This window comes from Phyllostomus hastatus, unplaced genomic scaffold (assembly GCF_019186645.2).
Source record: "Phyllostomus hastatus isolate PE091 unplaced genomic scaffold, TTU_PhHast_1.1 phas_scaffold_60, whole genome shotgun sequence".
NCBI lineage: Eukaryota > Metazoa > Chordata > Mammalia > Chiroptera > Phyllostomidae > Phyllostomus > Phyllostomus hastatus.
The window spans coordinates 13,463,307-13,484,090 of NW_025334038.1; the positions used below are offsets into that span (position 1 = coordinate 13,463,307).

General features: G+C 37.8%; 1 protein-coding gene across 1 annotated transcript in view; it reads left to right on the plus strand.

Annotated features, from left to right (window-relative positions):
- Window positions 1-20,784, plus strand: part of THSD7B (thrombospondin type 1 domain containing 7B) — a 776,886-nt gene that overhangs the window by 345,165 nt on the left and 410,937 nt on the right. The window contains exons 7-9 of the mRNA XM_045826088.1: window positions 5,366-5,557; window positions 7,212-7,446; window positions 15,511-15,626. Coding sequence (XP_045682044.1) covers window positions 5,366-5,557; window positions 7,212-7,446; window positions 15,511-15,626 — 543 coding nt within the window. The remainder of the gene's footprint in view (window positions 1-5,365; window positions 5,558-7,211; window positions 7,447-15,510; window positions 15,627-20,784) is intronic.

The following is a 20,784-nucleotide window of genomic DNA, read 5'->3' on the forward strand; positions in this document are numbered from 1 at the left end:
GTGTAAACTACATAGCCAGATAAGCATCGTATATATAGTGAAATTAGCAAGCAGAAATATTCATTGCACTGGTGGCATTGCATTGTTGCACATAGATAGCTCCCATCTAACCCTTGGCTTTGCTTCATATTATATTGGTTTGCAATATAAACATTTTCTTAGATAGTTAGAGTCTCAGTCCAGAAGTGGCCACAGGCTACTTACCTGTGAGGAAATAACATTTAAATTTTAAAAGTAGAATTAAGTGCATATGAATTCTAGTAAATTTGCTATGTACTGTCTGTTGAAGTCTTACTCAGCTGTTGATAAGCATTTGATCAACGTTTATTGGCATTCTTTTTTGAGATTTAAGTAGGACATCAAATTTTATGATAGGTAGAGTATTTTCAATAACTTTCATTATTTTCATAGATGGTGTAATAGCATATAAAGGGAAACATCCATAAAATACTGAGAGTGCATTATGTTTGGAAGAATATGGTCATTTGAAGTTTGTACAATGACAAAATGTTGGTATATTTTTCAAATCATAGTATAGATTTGTGGCTATCTGGGTTTCTCTTTCTTTTTTGTCTGTATCTTTTTTTCATTTTGGACACCTATAGTCAGAAAACTAAGACAACTTATAGTTGTTTGTTCTATTGTTGTAAAAGATAGATAGTACTTCACAATATTAAATTCTAGTTCTTTAGAAGTCATAAAACAACAAATACCACAGAATATAGTATATAGCATTTGTATGATTTAAACATTAGCTTGATGTAGAAAGCCCAAACTATGAGAGCTGTATTCATGTTAAATTTACATAATTGCTTGACCACCAGCTATAGAATGTTTGTCATTAGGCATTTAAACTTGAGGTAGCATATGCATTTGAACTGGAAAAAATGTTAGGGAATCTTAAGTGTATTGATATGCTCAAGAATCTTTCTCTCATCTAAGTAATTTTGCTTTTTTCCAGGAATGGTCAAGCATGAGAACAAGAGCGTAAACTATAGCACAGAGCTACTCATCTGGCCACTGTGCCACAGTTCCCAGAATCACAAACAAACAAGCAAAAATTAGTGATGGATATAATCATAGGATTTCACTCCTAGATATATACCAGAAAAAAAATGAAAACAGGTACTCAAACATGTACATGTATAAATGTGCTCATAGCAGCATAATTCACAACAGCCAAAAGATGTCCATCAACAGATGAATGGATAAAAAAATTGTGGTATGCACCTACAATGGAATATTATTTTATCATAAAATGGAATAAAGTAGTGATATATGCTATAAGATAGATGAATCTTTAAAATATTATTCTTAGCAAAAGAAGCCATCACAAAACATCATAAATTATATGATTCCATTGACATGAAATATTCAAAATAATTTATTCCATAAACACAGAACATAAATTGGCTGCTAAGGAGTGAGGAGAGTGGGTAGTAGGGAGAAAGTGTGTAGTAGGTAAAGGATTTTGCTTTAGACCAATGAAAATGTTTTGAAGCTATGTAGAGGTGGTGGTTGTACAACATTATGATTTACTGAATGCCCTTAGTGTTTACTCTCAAATGGTTCATTTCATGTAGTGTGGATTCAGCATATTCAATTATTTTTAAAAAATTACTGAGTGACAAGGTTGAAGCAGCACCATATCCCATATTCTGAAAATCGCAACTGGTTTAAATAAGTCTAGTCCATGAGGAAAGAATGTAGTTTGTCTTTATTGATCCCTGAGAAGTTTATGAGGGCTGGGAGTAATTTTATAGTTTTCTTGAAAGATGAATTCAATTTTCCTCTTAAATATATTCTATTTTATTACGATATTAGATGATCACTGCTAGTGAAAATGACTGTTAATGGCTGTATTTCTGTGCCATGTCCTACTTTATTTTCCATGCTTGCTTGAGATTTCCAGTGGTCTCATTGATCCATCTAAGAAAATGAAAACAGGAAATGAATGCTCCTTTTATTGAGGTGGGTTCTCTCTGTGAAATGGGAAGATAATTATACCAAGGTAGATAGGCAGGTAAGGTTATTCAGGCACAAGTGCTTTATTTGGGGCTCATAAATCATTTAGATTAGCTGACCATATAAATAAAATAATATGGACAATTATAAATAGTTTTTATATTTTGTGCGAAGCAGCCTGTGAAGCTGTTGGTAGTTATTTGTACATACGTATGAATGGTAAAACAAATGGTTTCCATAGCTATAGCATAAATATTTAGATTTTTCAGATGAATAAGGCCACTGGGTTTTTGTGTTATACATCTTTGCAAAGGACATTTTTAAGGTTCCTGTATATTAGGAGTCCTCTATGTGTGGGACACCTTGCTATGTATGTTGCATAAATGATTTATAATCCTTATTATATCCCTGGAAGGTAAATATTATTTCATTATCACAGATGAAATACCTAAGGTTCAAAGATATTAAGTGATATACTCAGGGGGAAGGTGGTGCTAAGATTCCCCTTTGGATACCTAGGTGTGTTAGATGAGGGCACCCAGTGATGAAGTCCCATTGTGCAGGTTTCTTTTCTAAATAAAATTTTATATAAAATAGCTCAAACACATATTTTGGAGTATGCTTATGACTGTTAATATGGCTCCCTCAAGGAAGGCTGTTCTCTTTGTTCTCATTTCTAAACTAGCCTGTATAAACAAGGTATCAAAATGTTGGTGAAGTACCAACATTAGGTTAACTAAAAATGTGCTTATCAGTTTAAATGAAAGCTTAGGCTTAAAAAGCATTGGGATGCCCAAAGTGAATACTAAGGCTGCTGAATGGTGACTAGGGAAGATGTTAAATTTGGGTCATGGGAAACCTCAGCAACTGAGTTTAAAGAAGGAAGGAGTATAAAAGACTGTGTCAGTCTAAGTCATTCAGAGTTAGATATCCAATAAATCTTCCAACATGGACATTCTTTTCCTTATGCAGCTTCAGCATTAAATGTCTTCCAAATACCTTGTATCTTTCTACCATTATACCTTTGTTGACACTTTGATGTCTGAAATACCCACCATGATTGCCACCAACCTTCAATCTTTCTCTTTCTCCATGTCGAAAGCCTTCCACTGTCATGCTAACCCCCCAGAGGTCCACCTCTTCCCTGAATTGCTGTAGTGTTTCCTGTTCAAAGCACACATTTGTAGCTTGGCATTTACTTTTGGAGATGGTTCTAGTCTCATGTGTTTATAGCTCATTTCTGTTATTACCTATGAGTTCTAGTGGGATAAATAACAGTTATTTTCACTTATACACCATCATATGCATGGGTCTACTATGTGTTCTGCAAATAATTGATAATTGTATAACTCTTGAAGGCAGGGTTTTCTCAAAGCATATTCATAAAAATATCGTTTCTGGGATGGATGCTCCTCAAAAAGGATGGCATTGGTCACATGAGGTTGAAAAACCTACACACCATTTCCACTCTAGGAAATTTACACTGTGCATTGGCATTTTCAAAACTCAGAAAAGTTCTTTTGTAATTAGACCATTTTACTAATTTAATCCAGTACCTCTCAGCCCTTCTCATTTTTGTCTTTCATTCCTCAAAGTGTTCTTTGCAAGACACTGCTTTAAAGTGTTTTGTATACAAATGTTGCTAATAATAATAACAAACGCAGTAATTAAATTTCTACTAGATGTAATTTGGGTGTTATGTTTGGCCTGCCTCCCCCTGTACTTGGAAAAGCGCTACCCATTAGCTGTATCAGTGTGTGCGTGTGTGTGTGGATACAGAACATACAGTGTGGACTCAACCTGAAAATAGATTGAGGCTAAAAAGAGAATGATTGGAACTGGTCTTTCAGCCTGATTATCTGCTAGAATATCTATTACTTCTCATAATATGCTTGAAAAATTTTATTTGTACCTCAAGGGCAATGAGTCTGGCCTCATTTACAAATATGAATGTAGATACCAGCAGTGCACTCTCTTCTCCAGGCAGTCTTGCTTACTGCAACGTTGTATTTACTTCCTCAGAAAGGGAATATCCATCTCCCTGAAATCAGACTCAGCATGGTTAAAGGGGAAAGCAGAATTTTTGGAGTGAGAAAGTTTTAAATGGATTTCCAGCTCAGGCCTGTGTGACCCTGACCAAGTTTTCTTTCCAGAGCCACTGACTCCTTGTCTGTAAAAGGGAATGGCTCACACCTGCCTCAGGAGTTCTCTGCAATGACAGTGCCTAGCACAAGGGAGACACTGTATAAATATTAATCCCCTTTTCAGTTCTTTTTATGTCAGATTATGACAGGAGCATTCCACAGGCACAAAGTCACACACACAGCTTCTCTCCTAGAGCTGCCACTCCATACTTTATGTTATACCTTCAGACCGTAAATGCTACGACTATTGTTTGTGTCTTCTGTTTTGATGGCATGATCGTGTAGCGGAATGGGGAGAATAGGAAAAGTTTAATTATTACATATAAAGAAGAATATTAACTCTAAACTAGGGAGGAAATAAATAACCTAAAAGGAGGGGTTTTTAAAACCATGGTAATCATTTGGGATAGGGAATAGTAACTTAGAAATGAACCCCTTAGTCCTAATACCTGTTAATTGTAAATACATATACACATATATTTTTATAAGTATGTAAATATAAATGTTATAAATATATAAATATATATTTGTTAACTATATTTATATATAAAGTAACTCATTAGCTCATTTAAATGGGTAATAGTAAATGCATTAGGAAGAATTTTGGACTGATTTCAACTTTTGTTTGAACACATTATATCATTTGGTCACAGATCCATTTTCACTATGATTATTATTCCAAAGGATTCCAAAGGATTCCAATTCCAAAGGATTATTTTCCACTATGAACAAACAGAATAAAAGAATAATGGTGTGATAATCTTACTTAAGTTACATATTTGGAAGCAAAAGCACATATCAGAAAATTATATAGATGAAATTATTTTTATAGGGTAGAATGCTCAACATAAATTATGCTTTTTCGGGAAAACAGACTATTCTAACCCCCATTTTACAGAAAAACATATACTTGTTACATGTGGTTGTCAATAATGCCTCTGTCGTGTCTGTCTCGTCATCTGTGGCTGAATTGTTGCTGGAAGAAGCCCATTTTGTTCCTGTGAAGGATGACAAGTGCTCATTTTCCTGTGATATCTACCTTTCTAAATGCCAAATGATCTCCTGGCAGTTTTTCTTGACACAGCTATTTTGAATGGCCAAAGAAACCATCATATTTTGCTCTTTATTGGTTTAGACACCAGGTGAAGTCTTCTAAGCTAAATAGAAGTAATAGAGGAAGTGATGAACCTAAATGTTCCTTGGACTGGCCTCACTTGTGTGTTAACCAGCTTCTGTCTTGTTCTGGTTGATTACAGGAGAAGATGTATCAGGGAATCTCTGCCTAGCATCTTCTCCTCCCGAATGGATAGCTTGTGAAATTCCCTGCAGGATGGACTGTGTGATGAGCGAGTGGACAGAGTGGTCATCCTGCTCCCAGTCTTGTTCAAATAAAAACTCAGATGGGAAACAGACCAGGTCAAGGACTATCCTGGCATTGGCCGGAGAAGGTGAGCAAGAGTAAAGTTTTTAATTAAATCAGTTGCCCAATTATTGTTTTCCAACAGGCAATTGTGAAGGTCACATGGTGGAAGATGCCTCATAGAGGTGATATCTACATTCCTTGAATCCAAATGAACACTTGCCTTTCCTTGTGTGTCTTTTCTCTTTAATCTTCAAATGTATCTCTGCTGGGTTCTGGTATTTATAGAAATTGTTTTAGTTCTTTCTGTGTTATTTTTCATTATACTTTTTTAGGGAACAAAACAAAATTTGGTTGGTTCACATCCAGTTTCAGATAGCTCATGAAGTTGGGAACATAATTGGAAAATGTCTGGTAAAAAGAGTTCCAAATTAGGAATTAAGAGACACGGCTTCTTAACTGGGAACTGCTGGTGATATCAGCAAGCTACCTGATCCCTGTGCCCTGATTTTCTGATATGTCATGCCACCATATAGGGAGAGGGGAAAGGATGAAGTCTGCAAAAATGGCTTTCAAAAACTAAAATGTGCAATGAGAAGGTAAACGGATGATATCAGAAAAAAATTAGAGGAACAGCTGTTCCTATCATTCATAGCAATGGGCTCTGTCTCCAGACAACACGCATCATTTCTCTCAGGCCCGCCCTTGGCTTTGTCTGCCTATAGCTCGGTTGGAACAGCCAGGCAGTAAGGCCACAGGCTGCAAGGAGCTCCCTTTTAAATAAGATTCTGTTCTGTGGTCCCAAGAAAAGGGGTCAGAGTCAAAATAAATGAAGATTTTTATATTCATAAAATGTAGTTGCTTCTCCTTCTTTTATATTTTTGGAAGGAGGAAAAAAGTCTATAGAATTTAATGGGGAAAAATAACAAGAATAACAAAACCAAAGTCACAAATCTTCTTGAGCATTTGACCCACTGAATAAAACATTATAGTATGGAAGAACAGGAAAAAAATCAATACTTAGACAAATACCAGTTTTTACATGGATATAAAAATATGAAAGAAAAGATAGTAATGAAATTTGATGGTCTGACTCACCCAAGAATGTGAGGATCTACATCTGTCTGGTCTCCTAGCCAGGGGATAATACGTAGTCAGATACTATTTTAGAGTTTAAGGGTGGGCTTTCTCTCACCAAACTTTAGCAGAGACTTCTGGTTTTCTCAAATTGCAGTAAAATGCACTGCTTGATGGAGGGTGGGTGTTTTAAAATGTTACTCTGATAAAAAATATTGCTCTGTTAGGAAAGAGAGACCGTATAGAGGCAAATGTGTGTGTGTTTGATCTAATAACTATTTGAGTTCATGGGCTATTTTATCTAACTGCTAATTTGTGTAGGCCTTGTAATACTAAATTAAAAATGGGAGTTTATCTCAGAGAAACATGACTCAGAGGTGGGCAGTTGAGTCAGTCATTTTTAAAAAGTATAACTGACATGTTCTGCTCCCTGTTATGTAGAGAATGCCACAACATATCATCCTTAGATTGTTATTCAAGGTGAAAGAGCCATGGCCTTAAAGGGGGAGAAAGGGTGCAGTGGCCCAGGCCTTTGGGCAGCTGCAAAAAAGGCTGTTTTTCTAGACCATAAAAACAGCAAAAACAACAAATATAACAGTAATAACAGCAACATGTTAATAAAAGTAACAACAGCTATGTATTCTTTTTTATTCTGATCTTTGCAGGTGGAAAACCATGCCCCCCCAGTCAGGCCCTCCAAGAACACCGCACATGCAATGACCATTCCTGCATGCAACTCTACTGGGAGACGTTGCCTTGGGGCCCCTGTTCAGAAGACACTTCGGTTACTGCCCTCAATGCAACAGTTGGATGGAATGGAGAAGCCACATGTGGTGTAGGAATTCAGACACGGAAAGTCTTTTGTGTCAAGAGTCATGTGGGACAAGTGATGTCCAAAAGGTATTATCAATAATTTAGTGAAAGTGCATAGGATTTTTGCATAGTGGAGTGATTGTAGTCAAAATCATTTTTCAAGCACTGAGTATGTCTCAGTTTGTGCTGGAGCAATATATTTTTGTTTTGTTTTGTTTGACTCTTAAAATTAAAAAAAATATGTCCTAACAAAAGTAAATACTTTACTAAATTATAATATGTACATTAGTTAATATATAAGAGTAAATAAGACCCACAAATATGGAATCAATTTGGGTAATCAAATTTTCTAGAGCTGATCTCGGTATTTTTCACTCTTCCTTAAGTCACATAAAGACTAGGTCCAAATGAAGTTAGTTTATGAACTTTGAAAATATAAGGTTGTGCCCTGGCCTGTGTGTCTCAGTTGGTTGGTGTCACACAAACCCAAAGACCGAGGGTTTGATTCCTGCTCAGGGCACATGCCTAGGTTGTAAGTGTGGTCCCTGATCAGGGTGCATACAAAAGGCAACCAATTGATGTTTCTCCCCTTTTCTTTTTTCCTCCCTTCCCCTCTCTTTAAAATCAATAAACATGTCCTTGGGTGAGTATAAAAATAAGAAAATATAGGGTTGTGCTGTATTCTTTTTTAAGTCCCATTATCTTTTCTGCAGTGAGCAATAAATCCATACAGCCATTTTGAACAGACGAATCCATGCCCTTGGGTAGGTTTACAATCTCATGCACACTATGTACATGAAGATGTAATTTAAACAAAAAGAAAGGAACAGGATATTTTGGACATGGAGACTCAGGTATCTCGGATATAGATATCAGTAATAATTGTGAGTGATGGAGGAAAAGCAGTAATTGAGGGGAGAGCTCAGCTGTGGGAGTGTCATCTCTAGACCAAATTAGGAGACATAACTCAATTCCTCAAGTCCATGTGGGAAGGCTGTAGAGAAAAAAAATGTAAGGGCCTATGCAGTATACAGAGGCTGGGAAACTTTTCCATCCAAAGAGATTTCCATGTGGCCGTGTGTGAACTAGCCCCTTCTTTGTGGTGAAACACCCCACCCAGCCACAGGAGTGGTGGGTCACCAGGATGGGCTGGTGCCACCTAGGCAATTTAGAGATGTTCCCAGGAATTTTCAAGATGGGAAAATGAAACCTTCTTTTTTCTGTACTGGTTGCCCAAAGTATGTGGATTGAGAGTTGTCATAGCTATTGTTAGGCCTAATGGCAAAAGCTGGAGGCAGAATAAAGCTGATGTTCAGAAAGAAACAGAAATTGAAGCAGAACAAATCCTGGCAGTATCAAGCCCTTGGTTGCATCCCCCCTAATTATACCTCTGCCTTTCCTGGCAACCTAGGCAATACATTTGCTCTTCTGCCTAATTCAAGCCAATTTGTATTGCTGCCATGGGCAACGCAGACACCTGATTAATTTCATCCTGGGGCACTGTGATGACGGGCTCTGGGCCTGAGCCACACTGCCATGGAAACCACACTTAACTGTGTGTAAGGAAAGTCACAGAAGCTCAGTTAAGGGAAATGAAGTGCTGATGACAGAAATAGTGCAGACTGGCCAGATGCTGCTGGTGTTGGAGCATCTGATGAGCAGCTGGCTCTGCAAATGTAAGTGGAAATAACTATGACTTGAAGTAAAGCACAGTCAGGAAGACCTCACCTGCCTTTCCTCCTAATGGTGGCTTCCCAAGGGCTAGGATTGGATGTTCTACATTGTAAGAACCCTAGACTTTAGCACAGTGTCTGGCAGAAATTTAGTGTTACATAAATGTTTTAGAATGTATGCATTAACTTGACCTATGTGTAGGAAAGTAACAGGGTTTACCAAGGATTGGACATGAATTACAGAAAACTGAGAGTAGATATTTATTCTTTGCTTCAAAAATATGTTTTATCTACCATAATACATTTTGGCAAAGAGGACTGCCATGAAGACTAATGAATAACAGATCATACCTATGACCTTCTGCTCTTATTAACTCATAAATGTGATTTCTGTTTAACATCCAATGCTACATTGCTTGTGATGTTTTTTGGAACATCAAACCATGCAGTTGTGTAGTTTAACGTGCCTAGTATTTATAACACCATGTGGACTGATGGCGCCAATGGGAGTTATAACCAAACATGCATATTGATGTTTTCATATCACCTAATTCCTGGGGTTATGGCAAAATTTTAAATGGCTTAAAAAGGTATTATGTAAAAGAACTTTTTATCTTGGAAAGGATTTCAGCATTGATAATGTTATTTTTATGATGTAAATGTTCAACTGCTTAAAAAAGATACATGAAATATTAGCTTTAATATATAAATAAAAATAAATAAGTCCTAGATATAGGAATAAACCTTGCATGATATGCAAGTATATTGTTTATAGTGATGAGAAAATTTAGCATACTTGAAGTCTGATCTTCTACCTTTGAAAAAAAACCCTTAGTTCTGAATTACAACAAGAAAAATCCACTTGATGGGAATGCAGTTTGTTTATTTCTTAGCACAAAAGGGCATTGGAATTGAGACTGACACCTATCAAATAAATTATCATCACAATTTAAAGGCGAGTTGGACCTGAACAATTAGATTCTATGTTCAAATAGTCCTCTTTTTCCTCCTCTATCCTCATAATAACTTTGAATGACAGTTTTTTATTAAAGTCTGAGCACATCAGCTTACTCCACTGTTACCTTAATAATATTTTATGATCCCAAAATCACAAGACCAAAAGTTTAGAGTTAAAAGCATAATTCACAAATGAATATGCATTTCTTTGAAAATTTACATAAGTGGGACTAAACTATTATGATTATGGTGGATAACCTCCAGGTTTGCTCAGTTTTTCAACACAGAAAAGTGAATTGCACAGATGTTTTCCCTAACACACACAGATATTACTAATCACTTTTTGCACTGTTAATGAGGCTGGAGACTTAACCTGATTTTAATTCTCGCTGTACATCTCCAAACAATTCTACTGAACACAAGAAGCCTCCATTGACTTTAGTCAAGTTAATTAAAATTCTTAAGGTTAATGAGATTAATTGGGCTAAGAAAATAATACCTATTGTCCAGTGAAGCACATTGTGAGATAGTGAGATTACCAGTAGTAAAAAATATTCTTTTCTCTACCCTTTCAAAACCTGTGTATTTTTGTTCTTTTTCATGTGAAAGCCATTGCAATGAAAAAGATCCACAGCCATTTGTCAAACCCTTGTTGTGGGGGTGGGGCAATCAAAAAAGGAAAGGAGAAGAAAACATCCTGAAAAGAGTGGCCTTCAGGTGGAATGAAAGAAACACGTCTCCATGGGATGGATAGGCTAACCTAATGTGTTTTATCTTGAAACTCATTGCACCAGGATGCACAGAACTCCTTGCGAGTTCTTGCTTCTGGGCTGGTGTTTGTTTTCCATGCAATTGTGTAGGTGAGAATGTTCCCATTGTATGAGTAATAGAACTGATCATATCAGAAAATGAGAACTAGCTAGGGCACAACCGAAACAGATTGTGAGAGCTTGTTGGTATATTTGGGGGGCTTTGTTTGATTTGTTTCACCATTCAGTACTTTTTTTTTCAGCTGCATTGTAGAAAAATAATAACAAAGATTAAAAACACACAACTCAAAGCCTTCCAAAGATCCTGATAAGGCACTTTCTGCCTTTAATGTATAAACACCTGGCATTTTGTGAGATACAGAAATATGAAGCTCCAGTTAAACATTTACTGTTTCAAAAGTTGTCAGGTTTGCCCCCTTTGCTGAGTGAGATGGAAAGTCAGTTTCTGGTAGGAGGACTGCTTGGGAAGATGGAGCACTGTGTCTGCATCTTGATTATGGAGACACACTGAAAAATGCCAGGTCTTTTTTAAATTAAATTTTTTGAAGTGACATTGGTTAATAGGATCATATATGTTTCAAGTGTATCTTTTTATGATACATGATTTGTTTATTGCATTGTTTGCCCACCATCCAAAGTCAAATCATCTTCTGTCACCAAATATTTGGCCTCTCCTTGCCCTCTGCTAACTACTCCCCTGCCCCTTCCCTCTGGTGACCACTACACTGTTGTCTGTGTCTCCAAGTTTCAGTTTTATATTCTACATATAAGTGAAATCATATGGTTCTTAGCTTTCTTCTGACTGACTTATTTTGCTTAACATAATATTCTCAAGCTCCATCCAGGTTGTCACAAATGGCAGTATTTCATTTCTTCTTGTCTGCATCTTGATTGTGGAGAGAAACTAAAAAATAACAGGTCTTTGTAGCTCAATTTAATGCAACTCAGCACAGTGTTTATAGTGTTTATAAGTGAATTTAACCTACAGGGTGACCAAGAGACAATCATTGTAGAATACTGCAGTATAAGTCCAGGAAAATAATATGTGTTCAAATGAAATGCTTTGATCCTTTTATCAAGAGCACTGCCAGTCTGGGATCAGAGTGTTTGTTACATGAAAGTTGTAAGTATAAATTATAACAAAAGACCAGGGATCACACTTTGTTTACTCCCTAAAAAGTGAATCCATGTTCCCTTGCATTTTAAGGCTTCAATTTCATTTTGGAAATGGTTGGATAAGTGATGTGTGCACCAGCCCGCAGTGTCCATGGCGTTATGGATGAGATACGGGACAAATTCACAGGGACTACCGAGTCCTGTGGAGGAAAAGGGGCAGGCCACTCTCTACAAGGGAGAGCGCCACACGCCCTTGCCTAGACAGGCTTTTATTGGGGATTTTGCACGGAAATACAGGTACAGCTTATTAATCATTGTCAGACAGTAAGGATCAAATGATAGATAGCATACAAAGAACTATTAGGGCTCATTCTGAGTCAGTGTCTATCAGCTAAAAGGCTACAAAACTTTGGGAAACAAACTCATTTCCTGCCCACACCTTTATCATTTAATTAAGAACATTCTTAGCAAAGCAGGTTTCACAGGATTTTACATGTCCTTTCTCAGGCCTGATTACCCAGGGAGCCCGTCCTTTCCAGCACAGGGCTGCACTGCCCTCTGTCATTGTTTCAGGCTTCAGTCAGGCAGAGGAGGCAAGATAGCCAGGAAATGAGGAGACTTCTTGCAGGCAGAATGAGGACTCAGGCTTTGTCAAAGCCGAGGGGCAGGGGCCCATCACCCCCTTTCTCCATAGCCCCCCTAGTCCTTCCCTGGGGCCTCCATGTGATCATGCCTGTCTTGGATCATTCTACCCTTGGGGCTCACCCGTATTGGCTAACTGATCAAACATTGAGGCCCAGTTATGGAAAAAGGAGCAGAAGCAGCGCTCCTGTCAGGGAGATAAGCTTTGTCTCCTTAGTGGCTTATGGTCTGAAGGTCGCTCACTCAGCCTTAGCCATGGGGGTTGGGGCGGGGGGCATGGTTACAGCTCCCGAAACCAGGCAGGGTGGCTCCTCCCAACAGATAAGTTTGTCTAATATCCCTAGTGATTTATTTGTTTTCAGGCTCCAATAGCATAGAATACTATTCAACCATTCACTTTCTGATATTTGCAATGCATGAATATATGGCATTTCTAAGATACGGTGTAAGATAAAATTCTACTATGAAAGCATTCAAAGTTAGTATATGTACTTTTCATGCACACCTGTGCACATTTGCACACATACACACACACACAAACAGCAACACAAAAGATGTTAAAAGCCTTTTTTTTAGTCAGTGACAATAAAACCTTATAGTTTTAGAAGCAGAGGACACAGAAGTTGCTAATGGTCAAAGAGAATATTTTTAAAGATTAAGGGGACATTTATGAATATTGGAAATGTGCCAATCCTTGAAGCAGTAGACAACATGTAAATGGAAAGGAAGAGAAAGTTGAATACATGAAGAAAAGGCTGTCCTTTTTGGAAGAAGAAATGAACAAAAAAGACAGTTTTACCTACAAGGGAATATTGGCTCCTATGAGACCAGAAATCACATTCCAGGAGAGCCCTCAGTGTGTGGCCTCTATAAAAGCACTGTAACCTGAGCTTGACCTTTGCCACTGAGGGGATGATGCCATTACTTATGGACTTGGTGGAAGAACACAGAGAGAAGGGGGCCAGCCATATTGTGGGGAGTTGACACTGGGCTCAGTGAGTATTTACTGTGAGCGATACTGACAAAGTGTAAATAAAGTAGACAACTAACTGAAGTGAACAAAGGCCCTGCAGTGTTAGCCGCCCTCTCCAGAAAGTCTAAAGCGAGCACCACAAGTATTTCTAAGCTCTGCTGTGAATGTATGAGGGAGTAAGTACTAGGTGAGTGTGGGCCTTCCCACCCCACTGAGTACACAGAAAGTTGGCTTGGGTTGTACATTCATTTCCAGCAATAGCAGATCAATTTAATTTTAGTGGATATCAAAGTATGAATAAAGAACTTGGGAATGACTTTCGTGTTTTTTTGCTATTTTGACTAAAGTCTGACGTAAATTTTCCTTAACAGCATTGCTTATTTAAATAGCACTATATCTTCATAAAGACACTTTAAGAACACTCTTTTTTCTTTCTATCGTTATGTTCATTGAACTATTTGATAGACAGGTTTTTGTGTGTATTAAGTATGATTAATAATAATGTCACTACTAATTAATTGAGCAAATCTTTTTCTGTGAGTATATATATATTTTCAATTTTTATCAATGTATGTTCTGTTCCATAGTAGAACTAAAATAATACATTTTTTTTGTTGCGGATGAAAAACAACTGATGATAGGAAGCAACCAGCCACTAACCATCTCCTACTCTGCTTAGTATCCCACATCCCAAATACAAGCACTTCTTTACTCTTGCTGTGGTTTGCTTCCCCCATCTCCTTTACTTTGACTGGGTAAACCTTCACATGGTTCACAAATATTAACACTATACAAGGAGATATATAATAATAATAATAAAAATCCTTAACCCACCCCTGTTCTCATGAACCCCTCCCTTGCCTCCTGCCTTGCCATTGGCTCCTGCTTTATTAGTTTCTTACCTATCCACTGTGTCTCATACCAATATGAACCAGCCTGATTATATATTGTTGTCTGTCCTCTCTTTCTGAGGTTTAGCTCCTAATGCTAGATGATATATTTTCACATATCATTTATATATCCATCTCAACTGAAAATGTGCATTAATTGATTCCTCTTATGAAAGCAATGAATCTAGCCCGTTTACATTAATTCCTCCCCTGACTCCCCACATTGTTGACTCTGTTTCTTATTTTTATGTGTGGGTTGGCTTTCTGACCCCTGCCTTGTTAGACGAGAGCATCCAAGCCTCCACTTTATTTTCTTCCCCTAAGGCCCCCAGTCTTTTGCCCACTGCATCTTCACCTTATGGTGGCAAGAATAAGTGCATCTGTTCCACAGCCCAACTGAGTATCCATGTTTTCTCTCTGTATTGTTTGTAAAGATTTTAAACTAGGAGAATGTTTTAATTTTTACAACTGCATAAATCGGTAGGGTCTAATATCAATCAGATACTTCTCCTTTCTTGGATGACCTGTTTTTCTTCTTCTCCCCCAAACATTATCATCTCTTGCTTTTTCTTAGTATTTGAAATTTGGACAATCTCTGTGTTTGCATGTTCTAAAGAGACACCTGACAATTATTTAACTATTGTAAAATTCTGTTAATAATCAAAGATGTATAATATAGTTAAGTGGTATTCAGTGATTTTTCTTTCCCAATGTATCCATATATTGCATCATATTTTCTTCACCCTTTTGAAGGATATCACTGATCTAATATATTGCATTGCACTTTTCAAAAAATATATGCTCATTCTGAAAAAAATCAAATGTTGTTTGAACTGATACTAATGAGGAGACACTTTCTTGACATTGTCTTTAGTTAGTTTCAGGGATTGTTCTTTTCCTGGTCTAGGGAAAAGTATTTTGGTGTCTGGGACTAGGGACCTGAAGCCTACTTCTGCTCTGCCTCTGGGTATGAGCCCTTGGGCAAGTATCGCACCTTTCTGAGTCTGTCTTACCTCACGTAGTTAACGAAAAAAAACTGAGATGATGTTTTGTGTTCTGAAATCCTATGGTTCTTATTAAAGCACCTACTTTCCCCAGCAAGCATTGATATGATCTCTTCACATTGACAGATGTCCAGATTCTACTCGGCCAGAAACAACTCGCCCTTGTCTCCTCCCATGTAAAAAAGACTGTATTGTGACAGCTTTCAGTGAGTGGACGCCTTGCCCGAGGCTGTGCCAATCAGGTAGGTGGATGCCATTTTCTTAGTGCTTCATTTCCTAACCACTTCATTGTTTTCCCAACTGCTGCATAAGTGAGAGACTGGAATGTGAGCCCCCTTCTTTTTCATTGGCAAGCCACCTGGGGACAAGGTTTGTAAAATTTGTAAATGAAGTCTTGGACTTCCAGATCTATCAGAACTAGTCAGGGAAAATGTAGTCAGGTGCTCTGTGCCATAATTTCACTGGTGTGCACTGCAGGATGACTCATCTTCTGTTAATCCTGTTATAGCATTTTGAGACAGCTACATGTGGTTCCTTATAAACCATCATCACCATCATAATTTCTTTGTTGCTCATGTATGCTTGGAGCCTGACCAGGTATTTTCATTGGAATATAGGGCTTGAAGCACAATGCTTATATCATTGATAAATATACTTGCGGACAATAGTTTTGAAAGCACTAAACAGATAGTAAAATTGGCAGTACAAGATTTGCATTTCTTTACTTTTAATGGCTATGTTTTATACACCTGAGTGTGTTTACTGGGCTGTGATTCAGGAAATTTCATACCAAATCCTAATAAACACACAGGAGCACTTTGGTAAAAGACCCTCTTTCTTAGAACAGGTATATCCTCCCATGATTATGACAGTTCCCTGATGAGCTAGTCCACATGGAGACATAAATACTCCCCAGCCCCAAAGCTCCATTTAAGCCTAAGTCCAAGAGTTAATACTTTAGTTCCTCTTCCTTAGTCTCGCGCCTTAGCTTTAGTTCTATAGATCTTACTACTGTCATAGTAAGAAAAAAGGCCCATTCAAGAAAAGGAAGGATGGAAAGAATATTAACCTTAGTGCCCAGAGTAGAGGAAACTGGGCCTCACCTACACATATAAGGCTTTCTCTTGCTTACCATGTCCTCCCAAGCAAGGCATGGCCCTTGCTATTGCTGCAGTAGCCTCCCAGATAAAGGGGCAAGGAAGTGTTGCTCTGCAGCTCTGCAAAGAGAGAATCCCTCCAGATACTGAGATCATTAACATGTTTCTTTGCAAAATTCCAGGCATGTGAATGTGGGATCCTCCAAAAGTACTTTGATTGTCACATATTTTCATGGGAGTGACATGAAAAAATGGCCAACATTGATATATTTTTGGACTGCCATTTCAGGCCACCTCTCAGTGATTGGCAAAAGTATAGTGACAGCTGTTGAATATTATCATCATCAGAGTCTGAGTCTGCAGTGGCAGGGTACCTGCACAAAGTATTTATAATGTGCGACTTCATCTTAATGGTCCTTTGTCACAGCATTAATAAAGCAGCATCCAATGAGCTTTGCTTATGGATAGAATCAGAAAAAAATAGAGTAAGTGCAAAAGAGCTTTGAAAATACAGTGAAATAAATTTATCTGACATTTTAAGGGGTAGAAACAACAATCTCCTCTACAAATTCTCCAGGACTTATTTTTGTGAATGAAGTTTAGAAGGAAGTGAACTGAATGAACAGAGTTTTTTTAGAGTAGTCAAGGGAATGTCATTTCCAGACGGAGTGAGACAGAAAAACTATAATCTATATTTTGAACCATTTAAAACGCAGCATCTACAAAACTGGTGTTGGAATAATTTTAATAATAATGAACCTGAAAAACATTCCAACTCTTAAAAATAAATACAGGAAAAATTCACAAAGAAATAATCTGTGATGATGGAATTTTATTGAGGTTCAGCTACTTCTTTTAGTTTCTTCCCCATGAAAGATTATCATAACTCTTTTGTTAAATGGTTATAAGAAGGAAAAGACTGCATTGCAAAGAATACCCTGCTGGCAGCCAGATATTGGTGGTGGAGCTGCCCAGGTCCCCTGACACTCAGGAGGTGTATTAATTAGTTTTGCTCAGCCAGTGCACCCTCGCAGCCAGAAATTTCTTCAGCTTCTGCTATTACATGTATTTACAGTCAAGAAAATTCCCTCTGCTGCCTGAGAGTCTTCTCCTAGCACTGGCTAATGATGGAGAATGTGAAATAATTGCTCTTGCAGCAATTTGAAATTTTACTCCATTTCCCCAAAACTCACTCAGTTATTTAAATGTTGGCATTGAAATGAAAATAGTTCCAAGCCTCTGTGGTCTCTTTTTGCCTCCAATTTTTTAAGTCTAGATAATACTTTTCAGTCTGGCACCAAAGGGACCTGATGCAGCAAAGATTCAATTTTCAGATTTCTTCTGGCTTTCCACTTTAATTCCATCTATCCTCATGTTTAGTTATATTTTGGGACCAGTACAAAGATGGGTAAAAGTAGGTTTGCAGTTGTGAGTACACAAAACAGAGTTTATTCTTGTATTATTATTTATTCTATTATATATTTTTCCATATGAACAACTGTAAACCTACTTTTTCCCACCTCTGTATATTATTAAGTAACCATGGGTTGTTTGGAGACTGGGGGGCCCATGAGAAGGAGGAGATTATTGGAGGAAATGGTACCTCTAACCTATGGTTCTCAATTGATTGCCTCTGAATTGCTTAGAGGCATTATTAAAATGCATATTTTCAATTCCATGGCCAGAAATTTTGATTCAGTAACTATGGGGTATTTCTTAAAAGTTTGAGTTATAGGAAGCTGCTGCTAAATGATGATATTTTCCCCACTTGTGATTAAAAAAAGAAGGACCATAGATACATGAGCAAAAACTGCTTGAAATCTGGATATATGGTGTGTTTCTTCAGCTTCTTGAATGCTTTCTGTTCTTTGGAGCTCAAATGTTGTAAGTATGCTGGCTAAGAATATAGATGATATAGGCAGATTGACAGTTGAATTCCAAAGTTTGCTCTGTGAAGGTCAGCACAATATACAGCCTTTCTCTACCTTAGTTTCCTCATCTGTAAAGAACCTAAATATGAGGAAAGCAATTAGAACAATGCTTTGCATGGAGCAGGCACAGGGCAAGCATTTCTCTAGTCTTCCAAGCCTTTTCACCTGCTGTGTGTGAGGACCTGCTGTAACAGCCTTTCCTCAGGAGTGCTGCTCTCATCTCCGAAACTGCATTAGACTGTGCCCACATCCACTTCACTAAGTAGATCATCCCACAGCATCCCCCATGTTTCCTTCATGATGCTCCCTTACTTTTCTTTCCTTGTTAACATTGCCCTTGCTGATTGTGAGACTATGAATTCAGGGGCAAATTCTGTTGTTTTCACTGCTGGATCCTCTAACCCCAGCATAATATGGGGCTAGTTGTCACTCAGTAAATATTTTTTTGAATGGGTAGATGTCCTGTGAAGAGAGAGACAGGTGTGGTTTTGAATCTAGGCAGTGGATTCTCTGTCCTTAAGAGTGTCCTTCAAAAGATCCTTTGAGAAATAGTGTTCCAAAGCAGTACTTACCAAACTGATTATACAAGTCCACTGAGGGTCTTATGAAAATATAGTCTAAGTCAGTTGACCTGGACAGATGATGAAATTATATCTTTTTACAAGCTCTCAGGTGATACCTGCATGTAATTTAGTGTGCGTGGGGGGTGGGGGTCATTAGAGGGGAGAGAGGAGGGAATTTCGGAGGAAAAGGGGAAGGGTTTATAGGAACAAGTATAAAGGACACATGGACAAGAACTAGGGAGGGTGGAAATGGGAGGGAGCTGGGGAGCACTGGGGGGGTGGGCTGGGATGGAAGTAAAAGACAGAAAACAGTACTTGAACAACAATTTTTTAAAAAAGAAAGTCTTGAGCAAGGCAATGAATAGTCTAAGTTGTAAAGTAAGAATCGTGGACTAGGGACAGAACAGCAGGTGGGGATATAGCTGTGGTAGGGTATGAAGTAAAAAAAATTTTTTAACCTAATCTGAGAGATCAGAAGAGGGACAGGCCTGAGCAGGTGGCAACCTCAACTAATGGGGATAGATGAGCTTTCTCTCTTTTTTTAGTAGCTGTGTTTTTAGGTTGGGTCATCAATGTTGAGAAGAGTTTATTCTCATGGTCTCCAAATTTGCTGCATAATAGAATCACCTGGAGATCCCTTAAATATACCAAGACATTATGATTTAATAGCTTATGTGAATTCCAAACCAAATCTATTCCAAAACTCTCAGAAAGCCAAGGTATTCCAGGGGGTAGAATGTACCTGGAGTGATTGGTATCTCAGCAATGGATGACTTGTATCAGGCTTTGTTTTGTCTTTGCAGGATTCATGAGCTAAACCCTTACAACTTAAAAGTATTCAAGCCATGAATACTCTCTTGCTAGTAGCTAGCCATACTTCATAGCTTCTTACTCTTCCTCATCTGAAATTCTTCTGAAATGATTAATGGTAGTCCCATGTTCTTCTTAGCAAACCAAATGTCTATCAAGTTGTGGTCCTGTTGTAGTTTCTGTAGTTTTTAACTCCCAGTAATAAATTAGGCACATAATCAAGAACATTAACCATTCTTTGGTACATTTTGACTATTTTTTTCCATTCTTCCTTTATCCTATAAAGCAAATAACTGCCTGAAGTACCCAATGTTGTTTGCTTAATAATAGCAACAGTTTGTTAATTAAGAGGTTCTCAGCTCTGTGGGGCTTTTTTAAATATGTAGATGTTGGATATTCACCTCAGCCATGTTAATCAGAATCTTTGTGTTTAAGGGAATTGTGCAATATTAAATCTCTCAAGAGTTCTGGTCAAGATGGTGGCATAGGTAAATAGGGTACTTGAATCCTCCCACGACCACATCAGAATTACAACTAAACTACAAAACCATTATTATTGAGGGCACCTAAAGTCTAGCTGAGCAGAAGTCATATAGGTAAGCATATGCAGAAGCCACAAGGAGGCTGATAGGAGGGGTGGAGATGAGGGACAAGCTGGTCCAACATCCATAGGTGGTAGATAACAATCCTCCCATAGTATTTTTCATACTGTGAAAAAATGTGCCTTTCTCGTAGTAGGAAAAATGTGGATGGATACTTTCTGGACAGGCTTCATGTATGTCCCAAGCCTAAACTCCATTATACAAAATATAGGTGCCTTTGATTTTACAAGCTGCACTGGAGGTGACATGCTTCCTAAGCCTACAGATTCCTATATAGTGCTAGTGGTACTCAATAAATATTCCTGGAAATTTAGCAGAAGGAGTGATAAGACTTTTAGAGATTACATTTCTTAGTCATACTCCTGCCAAATGGAGGCATTCTGCTAATAAAATTCAT